Here is a 12,386-nt window from a genome sequence, read left to right as displayed (position 1 = left end):
CAAGAGACCAAATGTATGGGATTCAGTTCATTTTTGCCGTATTTTGCTAATATTTTCGTAAAAGCTCACTTTTTCTGTATAAGTGTATTTTAAAAATAATTATTATTTTCTAATGACCTTTTAGTGAAATAATAAAATGATAATTATTATTAATTACAAAAATAAAGTTTTGTTTCATGCATTCCGTCCATTGTTTTCCCCTCAGCTTTTAACGAAGTGAAATTAGCTGATGGTTGAAGTAAAAATACCTAATGGTATTCTTAAAAACAGTTTTCTTAGACTGCTGAAAAAATTTCAAATCTATAGCAATTTCTTATTAGTTATCATTTTTGGAAGGCTAATATTTTTAAATAAATGTCTTAATAATCTGATTTAGGGGAATTATTTCGTAGTTTATATTCAATTTAAAAACTCCTGCCAGTAAGATAACCACTATAGCCAATATTAAAAAGATTCATCACAGAGCGTATTCGTTATTATTTTACAATTATTACGTATAAAAAATCATCTGATGGGTAATATTTTAATATATAAATAAGCGTTGATCATTAGAGTTTTGAAATTAATTATTACTTTGAAAACGTATAAACTAAGTAGGTTAGAAAAATAATCTTAAAGTCCTTAAAACTCTAATATTGGTGTAACTCACAAAATAATCAGCCATCTTTTTTGACAAAATCGTGTGCCTATCTTCACGCCATTTGCTGTGCACATGGTTTACGGCATTTACCATACACAAAAGTGGCAATTGTTGCCTATTTTTAAAAAATAAAACGTATTAAAATACATTAAAAATGACGACAACCGGTACCGACAGTGCTGATACACCACAAATGCAAATTCGCTTTGTTACAAAAGAGCAGAAGTAAGTTTCACAAGAATAATTTGAACTCTTCTTAGGTTATGTTACTCTTTTATCTTTTCAATTTATTGAGATTAAGCCTAATCAATTTATTTACAGTTTCCGTTGTATAATTGTCGTAGTCGATTCCACTACAATTAAAAGAATAAGGTTTCGTTTGAAATTTATAATCTGATTTTTATAGGTTAGGAAACCTTTTCTTTTTTATTCATTGTAAAAAATGAAAACGACATTCACAAGCATTTGTATGTTTACGAATATAATTTTCGGTAATATTACCAGTTTGAGCGTGTTCACTTTTCCACATTGAGATTAGGGATTCTACACATGCTTGTAAAATTACAACGCTACATATCGTAACATAACCTAAATTCTGTGATAAACCTACGTTGGACGTTTGTAATAATCGAGCCCACATTCAACGTTGGGAATTTCCCAAAATAATAAAATCGCAACAGTTTTTGAAAATCCAATACGATATGTAATATGTAAGAATGTAAACGTAAAATTATCAAAAAGAAATGGAAATTATCCAATGGGCATGCAGAGAATTCCAACACTGTAAAATCACAAGTCTCAAGAATGTGGAAAGTGGAAAAAAATTACAAGTTAATTAAAATTTTTTTCTGAATTAAATATTTAAAATAAATATATTGTTTACTTTTTAAATATTTTTTGAATACAGATTGAAGTAAAAAAATATTTTTTAAATTGAAAATAAAATAGTTTCAACTAAAAAATGTTCTACGCTATATTGAACGACAATTACGTTACTTGTTAAATTAGTTTAAAAAAAAAATCTTAATTTCACACGCTTAAGAATTAATATGACCTACATTATTAACAATGATTTTTTTATTAATATTTTATTTTAAATTGCACTTTAAATCTCCCGTCGAGAGAACTCTAGGTCTGCCAGAGATGGTAGAAGCAAGCCTCAGAATTCTGCATCATAAATTTTCACCAATCGTGATTAAAGATATGTTTTTCCAAACGAGCACTTGTTAGTTTCGTTCAAAACAGAAGAAGGGTATGTTAAGGTGAGTGTAGCGATTTTAACATATTGAAAAAAACAGCATAATCGTACTTGTCCAAGTTATTCCATTGTTGTCTCTGTTTTGAGGTTATACTACCGCATTCGTCTTTTCAACATTGCAATAAACTTTGACAATTATAATTATGTTTATTTCTTTCTTAATATTTTAAAATCGTTAAACTTGCCTTTACTTCAAACTTTTCATATTTACTTTGAACGAAAGTAACAAAATCTAGCGAAGAAAAAATTTCGAAATAAAAAAATAATTTTTTGAATCTGCCCTGTAATATTGTCAAATATAAGGAAAAAATTCCTCGACCTGGAAATTTGATACACTTAATCTGGGAAAATTACCATAACCTATAAATTCACAATCATTTGTAAATTTACAACATCGAGTGGCGATTTCACAACCTAAAGGTAAAAAAACAAGGCGGATTGAAATATTCCCGACTTTCGTGAATACCCAACCTTACGTGTTGGTAATAATCGAGCCCACATTCAACGTGGTAAAATTACAGTAAAAATTGTTTACAGTGTTGGTTCAAAATTTAGAAAACATAAACTAGATTGTATTTTGGTGTTTTGTGCTGTAATATATTTTTCAATTATTAGATTTCAATGATTTCAATTTTTAGGTATGCGGTTCCAAATTATCCCTTATCTGTTCCAACAACAGTCGTCATCAGTGATTTAAATGCTCTTGTAAATGAGTTGCTAAAAGGTATAATATGAATGTTAAGTTTCACTTGTTTAGAAAGATTTTTTTTTCACTTTCTTGCTATTTTTCTCTGTTTTCATGTTTGTTTTGTTCCGCCAAATAAAAATAATTTAATGTTTAATTGTTCAAAATTCAGTAGTTTTCAGATTCAAATATATTTAAAAATTGGACATCCCAAAGTTGAAAATGTTTATAAAAGAAGATTTTTAAATTATTATTATTATCATTATAATATTTCATTCTTTATATTGAAAGTTTATAAACCAGACAATGTAAAATTGATAGCTCTTGAAATTCAAAAATGTAAAGTTTCCTTAAAGATTTAAAAATGTTATTGCATTGTCGTATTTAAAATCTTCGCATTAAAATTTTGTTATTCTAAACCTTTCAAACTAAAGAATTCCGAAACAAAGAATTTCATGTGCTAATATTTTAAAGTTGGCAATTTAAATTTTTTAATTAATTCTCCCAAACTTGGACAGTTTGAAATTAAAAGCCTTAATAGTGGTGTTACTCTTAATGCTTTTTTTACAATTAATTTTAAATAGTTTTATTTTAATTGCTTTAAATTTAGAAGGATTTTTGAAGATTTTGTAAATTTAAATGACAGGAAGATCGCATTCGGGAATTTAAAAAGAAAAGTTTAAAATTATCTTTGTTTCAGAATGCATTTTAATTTTCACTTGTTTAAGCAAATTTTGTTCACTTCTCCACTATTTCGTTCTTTTCCTTTTTGTTTTTTCCACCAAGTAAAAATAATGTTATGTTCTTCAATTTCGAATTTAAGGTTGAAGATTTAATAATCCTGAGTTTAACGTGTTTAAAAATTAATTATTATAGTTTTTAAGTTTGTACGAATGTATGTATTTCACGTTGGAAGCCTTAATACCTAGTTAAAAATTGTTGAGCCAAAATTGTTCAATATTCAATATTTTTTAGATTTAAATATTCAAAGATTGGGAATCTTAAAATTGAAAATGATTTTTTTCATTATTAATTTAGAACGTGAAAAAAAAAATTAGATTCAAACTTCTGAAGAATTTCAAAATTTAAATAACAGGAAAAAATTTAATTAATTTTAAAAGTTTTAAATTATCTTTGTTTCAGAATCGGATCTTGTAACGCAGGAGGTCGAGTTCGATTTCTTAATTTCCTCCGAGTTTTTGCGCAGTTCTCTGGTAGAACATATTGGAGAACGTGGAATCTCTACCGAGCAGGTAGTGGATATAGAATATGTTGAGAAACATCCTCCACCGGAACCTCAAGATTGTCTCATTCATGATGATTGGGTTTCTGCTGTTGCTGTTTCCGGCAAATGGTAATTAATTATTTCTTGATTTTAGTTTCAGTGATCCAAAGGTTTTTTTTTAATAAATGAATTTTCCATAACAGATAATCTTAAAGACATTTATACATTTTGTATGACGCTGTAAAGCTTGAAAAATAGTAATACGTAAACTTGAAGAATCGACAAACTACTTAAGATCTCATTCAAATTAAATTCATAAAAGATCTACGTTTTTATCAGTACTTTCGTAAATAAAAGTTTCCGCTCGGTTTAAAAACAATTTTATGATTTAAAGTTGTATTGATAAAAATTACATATTTGTTGTGCTTTGTGTTTTTATAATGCACAAGATATAATATGTAAATTTTTATTTTCATTATGTTATAAGAAACATGTGAAAAATATTGTAAAGAAACAAACGTTGTACATGCACAAAATATCTTCTACATAGAATATTTTCGACATCGAATTTAATACTGTTTCATTTTTCCTACATGAAATATTTTATAAAGAATATGCTCCTATACAGAAGTAAATAATAATATTATTTTATTCTGAAAATATTCTAAAAATATTGTGCACAAAAATATTTTGTTCAATATTTTTCCTACACAATATATTCTCTAAAGGACGATGTAAATGTGAACTGCAACTTGTAGTACAATTTTCATCTACGCTAAACAATTACTTTAAGATGTCATGACTTTTAATCTATTTCCGCTATAACATTTTTTTTTCTTTTCGCGGCATCGTCGCCAGGGCAAAAAAAATGACTTTTTTGGTTAAAAATAGTATACAGCTCACAGAACTTGACTGGTTTGGACTTAAAAAATTTGAGAAAACAGCTGATAATATTTTCCAGAGAATTTCCGAGCACGATTTTTAAATTAATTAAATTTAAAAAAATTTTAAATGACGAAAAGTGGCTATTTCTTCTATTTGACGTTCCATCGCCTACTTTTAGCAGAGTAACATTTGTTTATTAATTTTGTTTGAAAAATCATATAATTTATTAACTTATTATGAATCTTGTTGAAGTTATTATGAAGTTCCCAATTAAAAGGTCTGAGATCGAAAAAAAACTAGTTTTTCGGTTGACAAATACCTGAGTAATCTATTTTTTTACAATATTAACAAGAATAATTTTAAATGTCATTTGTTTCCATAATGATATTTTCTCCATCCAAGCTTCTCGCAATATAACTGAAAAAACGTAAAATTATTGAAAGTTATAGCTAACACACTTTCAGCAAATAATTTGTTTATAACAATTTTTTTGTTTATTATAATCGCTTTAGGGTCACGTGCATTGAAACTAATTAAAACTATCTGTGCCGAATGTCAATATTTGTTTGTTTTTTTCTCCAAATTATGACAATACAGCATTTGTTGAATAACGTGCACTTTGAAGAATACCTAAAATACAACAATTTTGATCATTTCTAATTTATATAAATTAAATTTTAAACAAATTATTTTCAAAGATAAAACCTTAAATTATATAAATAAAAAAAATGCAGTACAGTTTAATTAAAGACGTACAAACAATACAACAAAAATCCAATAATTATCATACAACCACAATCTTTCTTTAGCAAATTTAGTTTTCACTACAGTGTGATTGTTGAAATGATTCTATTTTTAAAATTGAACCAGTTTCGGAAACATAAAACTTTTTCAAAGCAAAATTTACATACGAGAAACTAAGGAAAAAATTATTTTAACTAATAATTTTTAAATGCAATGTTTCTTGACATTATTCTTATTACTGCGAAAATGTATTTAAGTATAAAATTTAATTAAATTATATTTGTTATTGTGTCTATATTAAAGGTCAATTAGCATAAAATTTGATAACTCTTTAAAAACGGTGGTAATTTTTGTCCACATGTTGTAAAAGTATTTAAACGTGTTAAGCACTTCTTGCTCTTAACATTTTGGAAAAAGTATTCTAGATTTCAGAAATTTCCAAAATCTATGAAAACTTTCTTAGAAATTGATCCCAAGAACACTGAACGACACTCGTTATTTCGAAAGTTAAATTTTTTAAATATGGAAACCATTCGGAGTAAACTAAAGTCATAAAACTTCTAAAGCAATGTATTTTATAAATGGCTTTAAAAATGCGGGAAATATTACGATATTTCTGGCCACAAAGAATTAAGACTGTTTCGATACCATTCTTACATTCTTATAATTTATGATTGAGAAAGTATTAGAATTGTGCGAAATTTGACACCACAGTTTTTTAACGGATCACGATAACTCTCAAAAAAATGATTAAATCCATCTTTGGCACACTTTTTTTAGGTCCTAAAAGAAAGGACTAGTTCGTTAACTAGCCATTTTGGATAAAAATTCAAAAAGTGAGCGTATTTTGACATTTTTAGAGATCACTTTTTTCTGAATTTGAAAATTCTATGTACGGATATGTATAGTATTAGAAAAGGCGAAAAATGAATCGAAAATTCAAATTTTGATTGCACATAAAAAACAAAAATCCCATTTTGTGGTCAAACTATGCAGGATACGAAAAAAGATGAATGAATAAAAATGTTGATACCAAAAAATCTACAAATTCGTTAATTATCACTTCTTGATAGGACGCGTACTTTTTTCGTGTAAAATAAGATTGAAAATGAAAAATATGTGGAAAAACGACACAAGTTTTGTGGGAGTTAAGGGAAAAATGATTTAACATAAATTGTTTACCCGAAAAAGAGCTAAAAATTTGATATGAATCACTTTTAAATATGACCCGTAGTTTTCGTTTTAATTATAAAAATGGCATTAAAAGTAAAAATAAAGAATTTGTGGAAAACGACAAAAAGGTACGTAAACAAATTGATCGAAAAGTTATTCACAAAAAAAAGAGATACAAATTTTTAATAATTTATTACCAAACAACGCAAAATATAAAAAAAGTCTTCAAAGCTTTTGAAAAATCATATAAAATATCTGAACCATCTTCCAATAGAACTCGTAATTTTGTTTTCATTAATCGTAAGTAATATGCGGAAAATCGAAAATTCCAATATTACGATAAAAGACGTGAGATATGTAAAAATCTAAAAGAAGACTTAGGATATTTTGCTTTATCCATAAAACTTAATATGAAAACAAAAATCCTATTCTTACATAGCATAACAACGCAAGATCGAGAAAAATGTATGAAAAAAGAATTGTAGAATTGTATTCATTTTAAGGTGGTTCAAAAAATATAAATTTACAAATGTCCTTCAAAAATGAGCGCGGACTGCGGAGCGCGAGTGTCACGCTGAGAATGTGCACCTTAAAGCTCAAAGATCTGAAAGAGTTTTTTAAAAATAAAGTTTCATTCAAGCATTCCAAATGCAAAGAATAAACATTCAAGCGCGAAGCGTGACGTAACCCATAATCGAGCGCGTCCTAGACGCGTTCAAACTCGCGAGCGAAGCAAACAATCCTTTTGGAATCCGGATTAAAACTTTGTCTCCACGGATAGCCTAATCTTGTCAAACTCTGAAATTGAAACAATATTTCTCAGGATTTTGACTGGATGCTATGACAATACTCTTCACATCTGGACATCAAAAGGCAAACATATTCTTATCATTCCTGGTCACACTTCGCCCATTAAGGCGGTCTCTTGGATATCCGTAAATGAAGAAAATGCTTCCTTCGTCAGGTAATAACTTCAAAAATTGCAACATGAATTATTATTTATTTGTTTTGCGTTTTCAAATATCATTTTAAATGTATTTTATTTTTTTACTATTTTTGATAGCGCCTCTCAAGATCAAACTGCGATAATATGGGATTGGAATATCACGAGTAATTCTGTGGATTGTATTCACATTTGTAAAGGACATGAAAGAGGTTTGGAGGCTGTGGGAGTTAATGAAACTGGGACATTAATGGCGACTGGTTCGTGGGACACGATGCTCAAAATTTGGTCTACAAGTAAGCATTTTTTGTCTAGTAATTTTTTTAAATTCTTATAATTCTAATAATTTTAGTTACTTTGATAAATTGTAAGGATAAAGCTCAATTGGTTTGTACTTCTTTCAAAATGTTGGATTTTTGTCAGACCAAATCCATTTCAAATCAGGCAGGGTTCTACACTTGAAATCTCAGATTCTTTCTGAGAGGAAGCAATGTTGTTTTTTAAAGGAAATTAGGCGATACGTATTTTTCCGATTTGCAAAAAAAAAAATGTATGTGAAGTTATGCGTATTTGAATTTTGTGATATCTTGTAAGTTTGATGCATGTTAAATAACTTTTGCAGCAAGGAGAATTCTTTTTTTCGTAAACTATGAAAAATATCGCAAATGAACAAGAGACATTTTTATGGAACTTTTTAAAAAATACAAACTTTTATCTTAACATTTTTTCCGTATCTGTCATGTATTTCATTGTTTCCAAGTAAAAGTAGAAAATTCGATTGTAAGAAAAAAGAATTTTTATGTTTTCAGAAAAACCGCTGCCATTTTGGTAATTTTAAATCCAAACTAGTCTTTTACTTCTCTCTGGGGTATATATTTTTGGAATATTGTGAAAAGCGTTAAGAGCACTTGAAGCTTTCAAAATTAAACAATTCAAATGAAAGTATTGTAAAGTAAAACCATTCAGAAATAGTTTATTTTAACTTTCGTCTTTTAAAATAGAACCATCTTTCATTATTGTAATCAATGCGCGTATGTTCATTATACAAAATCTGAAGGGAAATGCCTAATTCTAATTTAAAGCATACTTATGTAATGTAAATTAAAGTTTTATGTCTGGATAAATTAAGATAAATGTATTTTTATTTCACAATTTTTAATTTAATCAAAATATTGAAATTTTAACAAACATTCTTACTTAACAGATGAAATTTAAAAATGTCTAATTGAGATTTCAATTACAGATAAAACATTACGTAAATTTGAAATATTCTTATCTTATGTAGACACCGAATTAAGTTAATAGTACTTTTAATTTCAAGCTGCCGAAGATGATGAAGAGGGAGAATCCGCCTCGAAGAGAATGAAGAAAGACCACGGCAAAACGAAAGTAAGTTCTTGAATTATCGATCTTTATAACCAAATTTAGTATTCCGAATTGAAATTGTGAAGAAAATTAAAATTTGCAGGTTCCAAAAAGGACATTGAAAGGTCACAAGGAAGCTTTGAGTGGAGTAGTTTGGACAGACAAAACGGAAATTGTTACGTCATCTTGGGATCACACGTTAAAACTTTGGGACTCAGAACTTGGGGGAATAAAACAGGAGATTGCGGGGAATAAAAGTTTCTTTGACGTAGATTATTCTCCTCTTTCTCGCACGCTTATAACGGCTTCGGCCGACAGGCATATCCGTTTATATGATTCCAGATCAAAAGGTGATTATTGCGAAAAGTAATGTTAAAAATGTATTCCGTATTCTTCATTATTCTTTCATTTAAATTAACCTGATCAAATTTGTCAAGTATAATCTGTTTCCTATTTAATTTGTCAAACTTGAATTTTCTTATTTCTTCAAGAATTGTGATTTTCATATCTGTGTTAAATTTTTTGCCTTAATTGCTTTCAGATGGAGCAATAGTAAAGGCAATGTTCACTTCTCACGTTCAATGGGTTCAATCTGTTTGCTGGTCGACCACAGATGAACATTTATTTATGTCGGGTGCCTACGATAGTAACGTTAAACTTTGGGATACGCGAAGGTAAGGTTATTTGATTCATTAATACGTTTTACTTCAAATGCAGAATATTTGAATCGGGGTTTAATTTTATATATGTGAAAAATCTGGAACTATCGGGGAATCTTTTTTAAAGTCAGGGAATGTTTTCGAGAGCTTGCTCATTTTTTGCATATATAAAATTGAATAACAATAATTCTTAATTGATGAAAATAGCTTTATATTGCTGTATTCAATTATTTTGTTAAAAAATCGTTTTTTTGTGGTTTAAAATTATTATTTTAAATAAAAATTTAACTATTCTATTTTTAGTTGAAAATGTATCGTTTTTAGTTCAAAATTGAAGTATGTAGATAAAAATTCATGCGTGTTGAAAAATTCATTCCTGTTGTTAGAAAATTAATTTTCTTAGTTGAAAATTTATCTTTTAGCATACAAATTCAACAGTTTTTTGCAAGTTCTTCTCTCTCTGACTGAAAATGCTGTCTTAGTTGAAAATTAAACTCATGTTAAAAAGTCGTATTTTGTTGGTTGATTTCAACTGTTATTGATTAGAAATTCAAAGGTTTTTTTTGTTGAAATATCAACTATTACATTTTTCGTTCAGAGTTTATTTTTTTTACAATGAAAAATTAATTCATTGTTTGGAGGTTAAACTCTTTTGCAGAAAATTAACTTTTTTGTTGATGAACAATAATTTTCATTAAAAATTAATCTCTTTCATGAAAAATTTGCTATTTTATGGAACATTCTTTTAGTCTTTGGCTGAAAATTAATTTATTACTGAAAATTTGACTATCCCATTCAAGACTTTAAGTATTTTGTTGCATTTTTTTTCGTTTAAAATTAGTTTTTTTTTGTTTAACTGAAAATTTAACTATTTCAGTTGGAAATTCCATTAATTTAGTTAGAAATTCATCTTCATGGTTGAAATTAATTTTTTCAAATAAAAATTTAACCATTCATTTTTTGACTGATGTGTTATCTTTTTTAGTAGAAAATTCTTATTTTTTGGTAAACATGATTTTTTATTGATTTAAAGGTAAATTATTACATTTAAGGGTTCATGTGATACTCACAGTTTCCCCGGCTTTTTTCCACAAAAATTAAAATTTTTAAAAACTGAATTCGGAGATGCTATAAAATATCATAACGGACGTCCCCGGACTCTTTTTTGAGGGATAATAACAAAAAAATTTATTGTGCTAAATAAAAATTTTATGCATGTGCATTATTTTGAGGTTTCGTCGTTTTTCATCTCTGCCTTTCCGATAATCTGGAAATTATTTATGAAATAAACTTTTTTTATTGCCTGCAAACAAGGTCAGTTCCGGGAGATTAGTTACTATATTTATGTTTAAGTCCAAAGTTTTCGACCAAAAATATTGTGTAGTTTGGAAGTAACGCTCGGGTGAATTGTAACACACATAACCTCGAAATATAAACGCACGTTGTTAGAAAAATCAAAAAAATTTTGATAAAAAAAACCACAAAAAAGTGTGTGGGGACGTCCGTTAGCATGTTCGCTATCATTTCCCAGATTTTGAAGGCAAAATATTTCTTATCCTAGGAAAAAAGCCGAGGAATCGAACACTGAAAAAATCGATACTATTTCCTAAGCGCTATGCAAATTAATTACATTTTGCTAAATTAAAACTTTTTTTAATTAACCTACAAAAAAAGTGTGTGGGGACGTCGGTTAGCATGTTCGCTATCATTTCCCGAATTTTTAAGACAAAATATTTATTATTCTAGGAAAAAGGTCGGGGGAACCTAATACTGGTCAAATCGACAATTTTCTAAGTATCACATGCCCTTAAAGGTTCATCACTTTAGTTAAAAGTTCAGATTTTTTGTTTTAAATTAATCTATTCCTTTTTTAGATCAAGATTCAACTGCTTGGTTGGTTAAAAATTGATATGTTTTTTTGTAAAAAAAAACTCAAATATTTGATTGAGAATTCATGTGTTTTGTTGAAAATAGGCTTTTTTGTAGAAAATTACTCTTATCGTTTGAAAATTTAAGTGTCCCAATTAAATATTCATCATTTTCGTTAAAAATTCATCCTTATGTTTGAAAATAAAACTACTTGATTGAAAGTGCATTTTTTTGTTAATAATTCATCTTTTTTTATTTGAAATTAATCTATTCCAATTGATGATTTATCGTCTTAGTTGAAGATTCATCACCTTGGTTGTAAATTCGTTTTTTTTTTGTTATGCAATTTAATTTTTCTTAGCTGAAAATTTCTTCATTTTATTTTTGGTTGAAAGTTGATCCTTTTTTATTTCGAAATACAACTATTTGGATGAAAATTAATATTTTTTAGTTGAAAATTAAACTATTTGGTTGAGGATTCGTGTATTTTCTTGAAAATGTACCTATTTGGTTAAAAGTTTATCTATCTTGTTAAAAAAGTAATGTTTTTTATTGAAATGTTAGAAATTTGAAGCGGTTTAAATAGAATTTACGACGGTAGTTCAATAAGTCCTTAGAATGATCAACAGATGGCGCGCGAATCGCTCCAAATCATCTGTTTGCAGTCAGCACCACTCCCGACTAGATATATGGTGCAGTCACAGTCCACATCTTCTGAGTTTACGTGTTTTTATAACCAATTGAAAAAAAAATTGTTCGTTAAGAAAAATGGAAAAAAAACGAGTTCAGAGCGGTAATCAAACATTTTCATTTATAGGGTTTAACTTCATATGAGATTAAAAATGAATTGGACTCGGTTCATGGCACATCTGCCCCTGCCTTAGCAACGGTTTATAACTGGGTAAATGAATTTAAGCGTGGTCGTACATCAATAAGTGAC

At 27.9% G+C, this 12,386-nt stretch overlaps 1 protein-coding gene across 2 annotated transcripts in view; it reads left to right on the top strand.

Annotated features, from left to right (window-relative positions):
• Window positions 1–689: 689 nt before the first annotated feature.
• The window catches only part of LOC117174777 (ribosome biogenesis protein WDR12 homolog), a 13,396-nt gene continuing 1,699 nt past the window's right edge, over window positions 690–12,386 (top strand). The window contains exons 1-8 of one of the 2 annotated variants that reach the window (XM_033364136.1): window positions 690–865; window positions 2,537–2,622; window positions 3,727–3,937; window positions 7,434–7,574; window positions 7,674–7,849; window positions 8,875–8,942; window positions 9,022–9,268; window positions 9,460–9,592. In XM_033364136.1, coding sequence (XP_033220027.1) covers window positions 795–865; window positions 2,537–2,622; window positions 3,727–3,937; window positions 7,434–7,574; window positions 7,674–7,849; window positions 8,875–8,942; window positions 9,022–9,268; window positions 9,460–9,592 — 1,133 coding nt within the window. In that variant the 5' untranslated portion in view covers window positions 690–794. Of the gene's footprint in view, window positions 866–1,238; window positions 1,351–2,536; window positions 2,623–3,726; window positions 3,938–7,433; window positions 7,575–7,673; window positions 7,850–8,874; window positions 8,943–9,021; window positions 9,269–9,459; window positions 9,593–12,386 lie in introns of those variants that run through there. The other variant, XM_033364145.1, reaches the window with a different exon arrangement.

This window comes from Belonocnema kinseyi, chromosome 1 (genome assembly GCF_010883055.1).
Source record: "Belonocnema kinseyi isolate 2016_QV_RU_SX_M_011 chromosome 1, B_treatae_v1, whole genome shotgun sequence".
Classification (NCBI taxonomy): domain Eukaryota; kingdom Metazoa; phylum Arthropoda; class Insecta; order Hymenoptera; family Cynipidae; genus Belonocnema; species Belonocnema kinseyi.
This window is presented reverse-complemented; position numbering and strand designations above follow the sequence as displayed.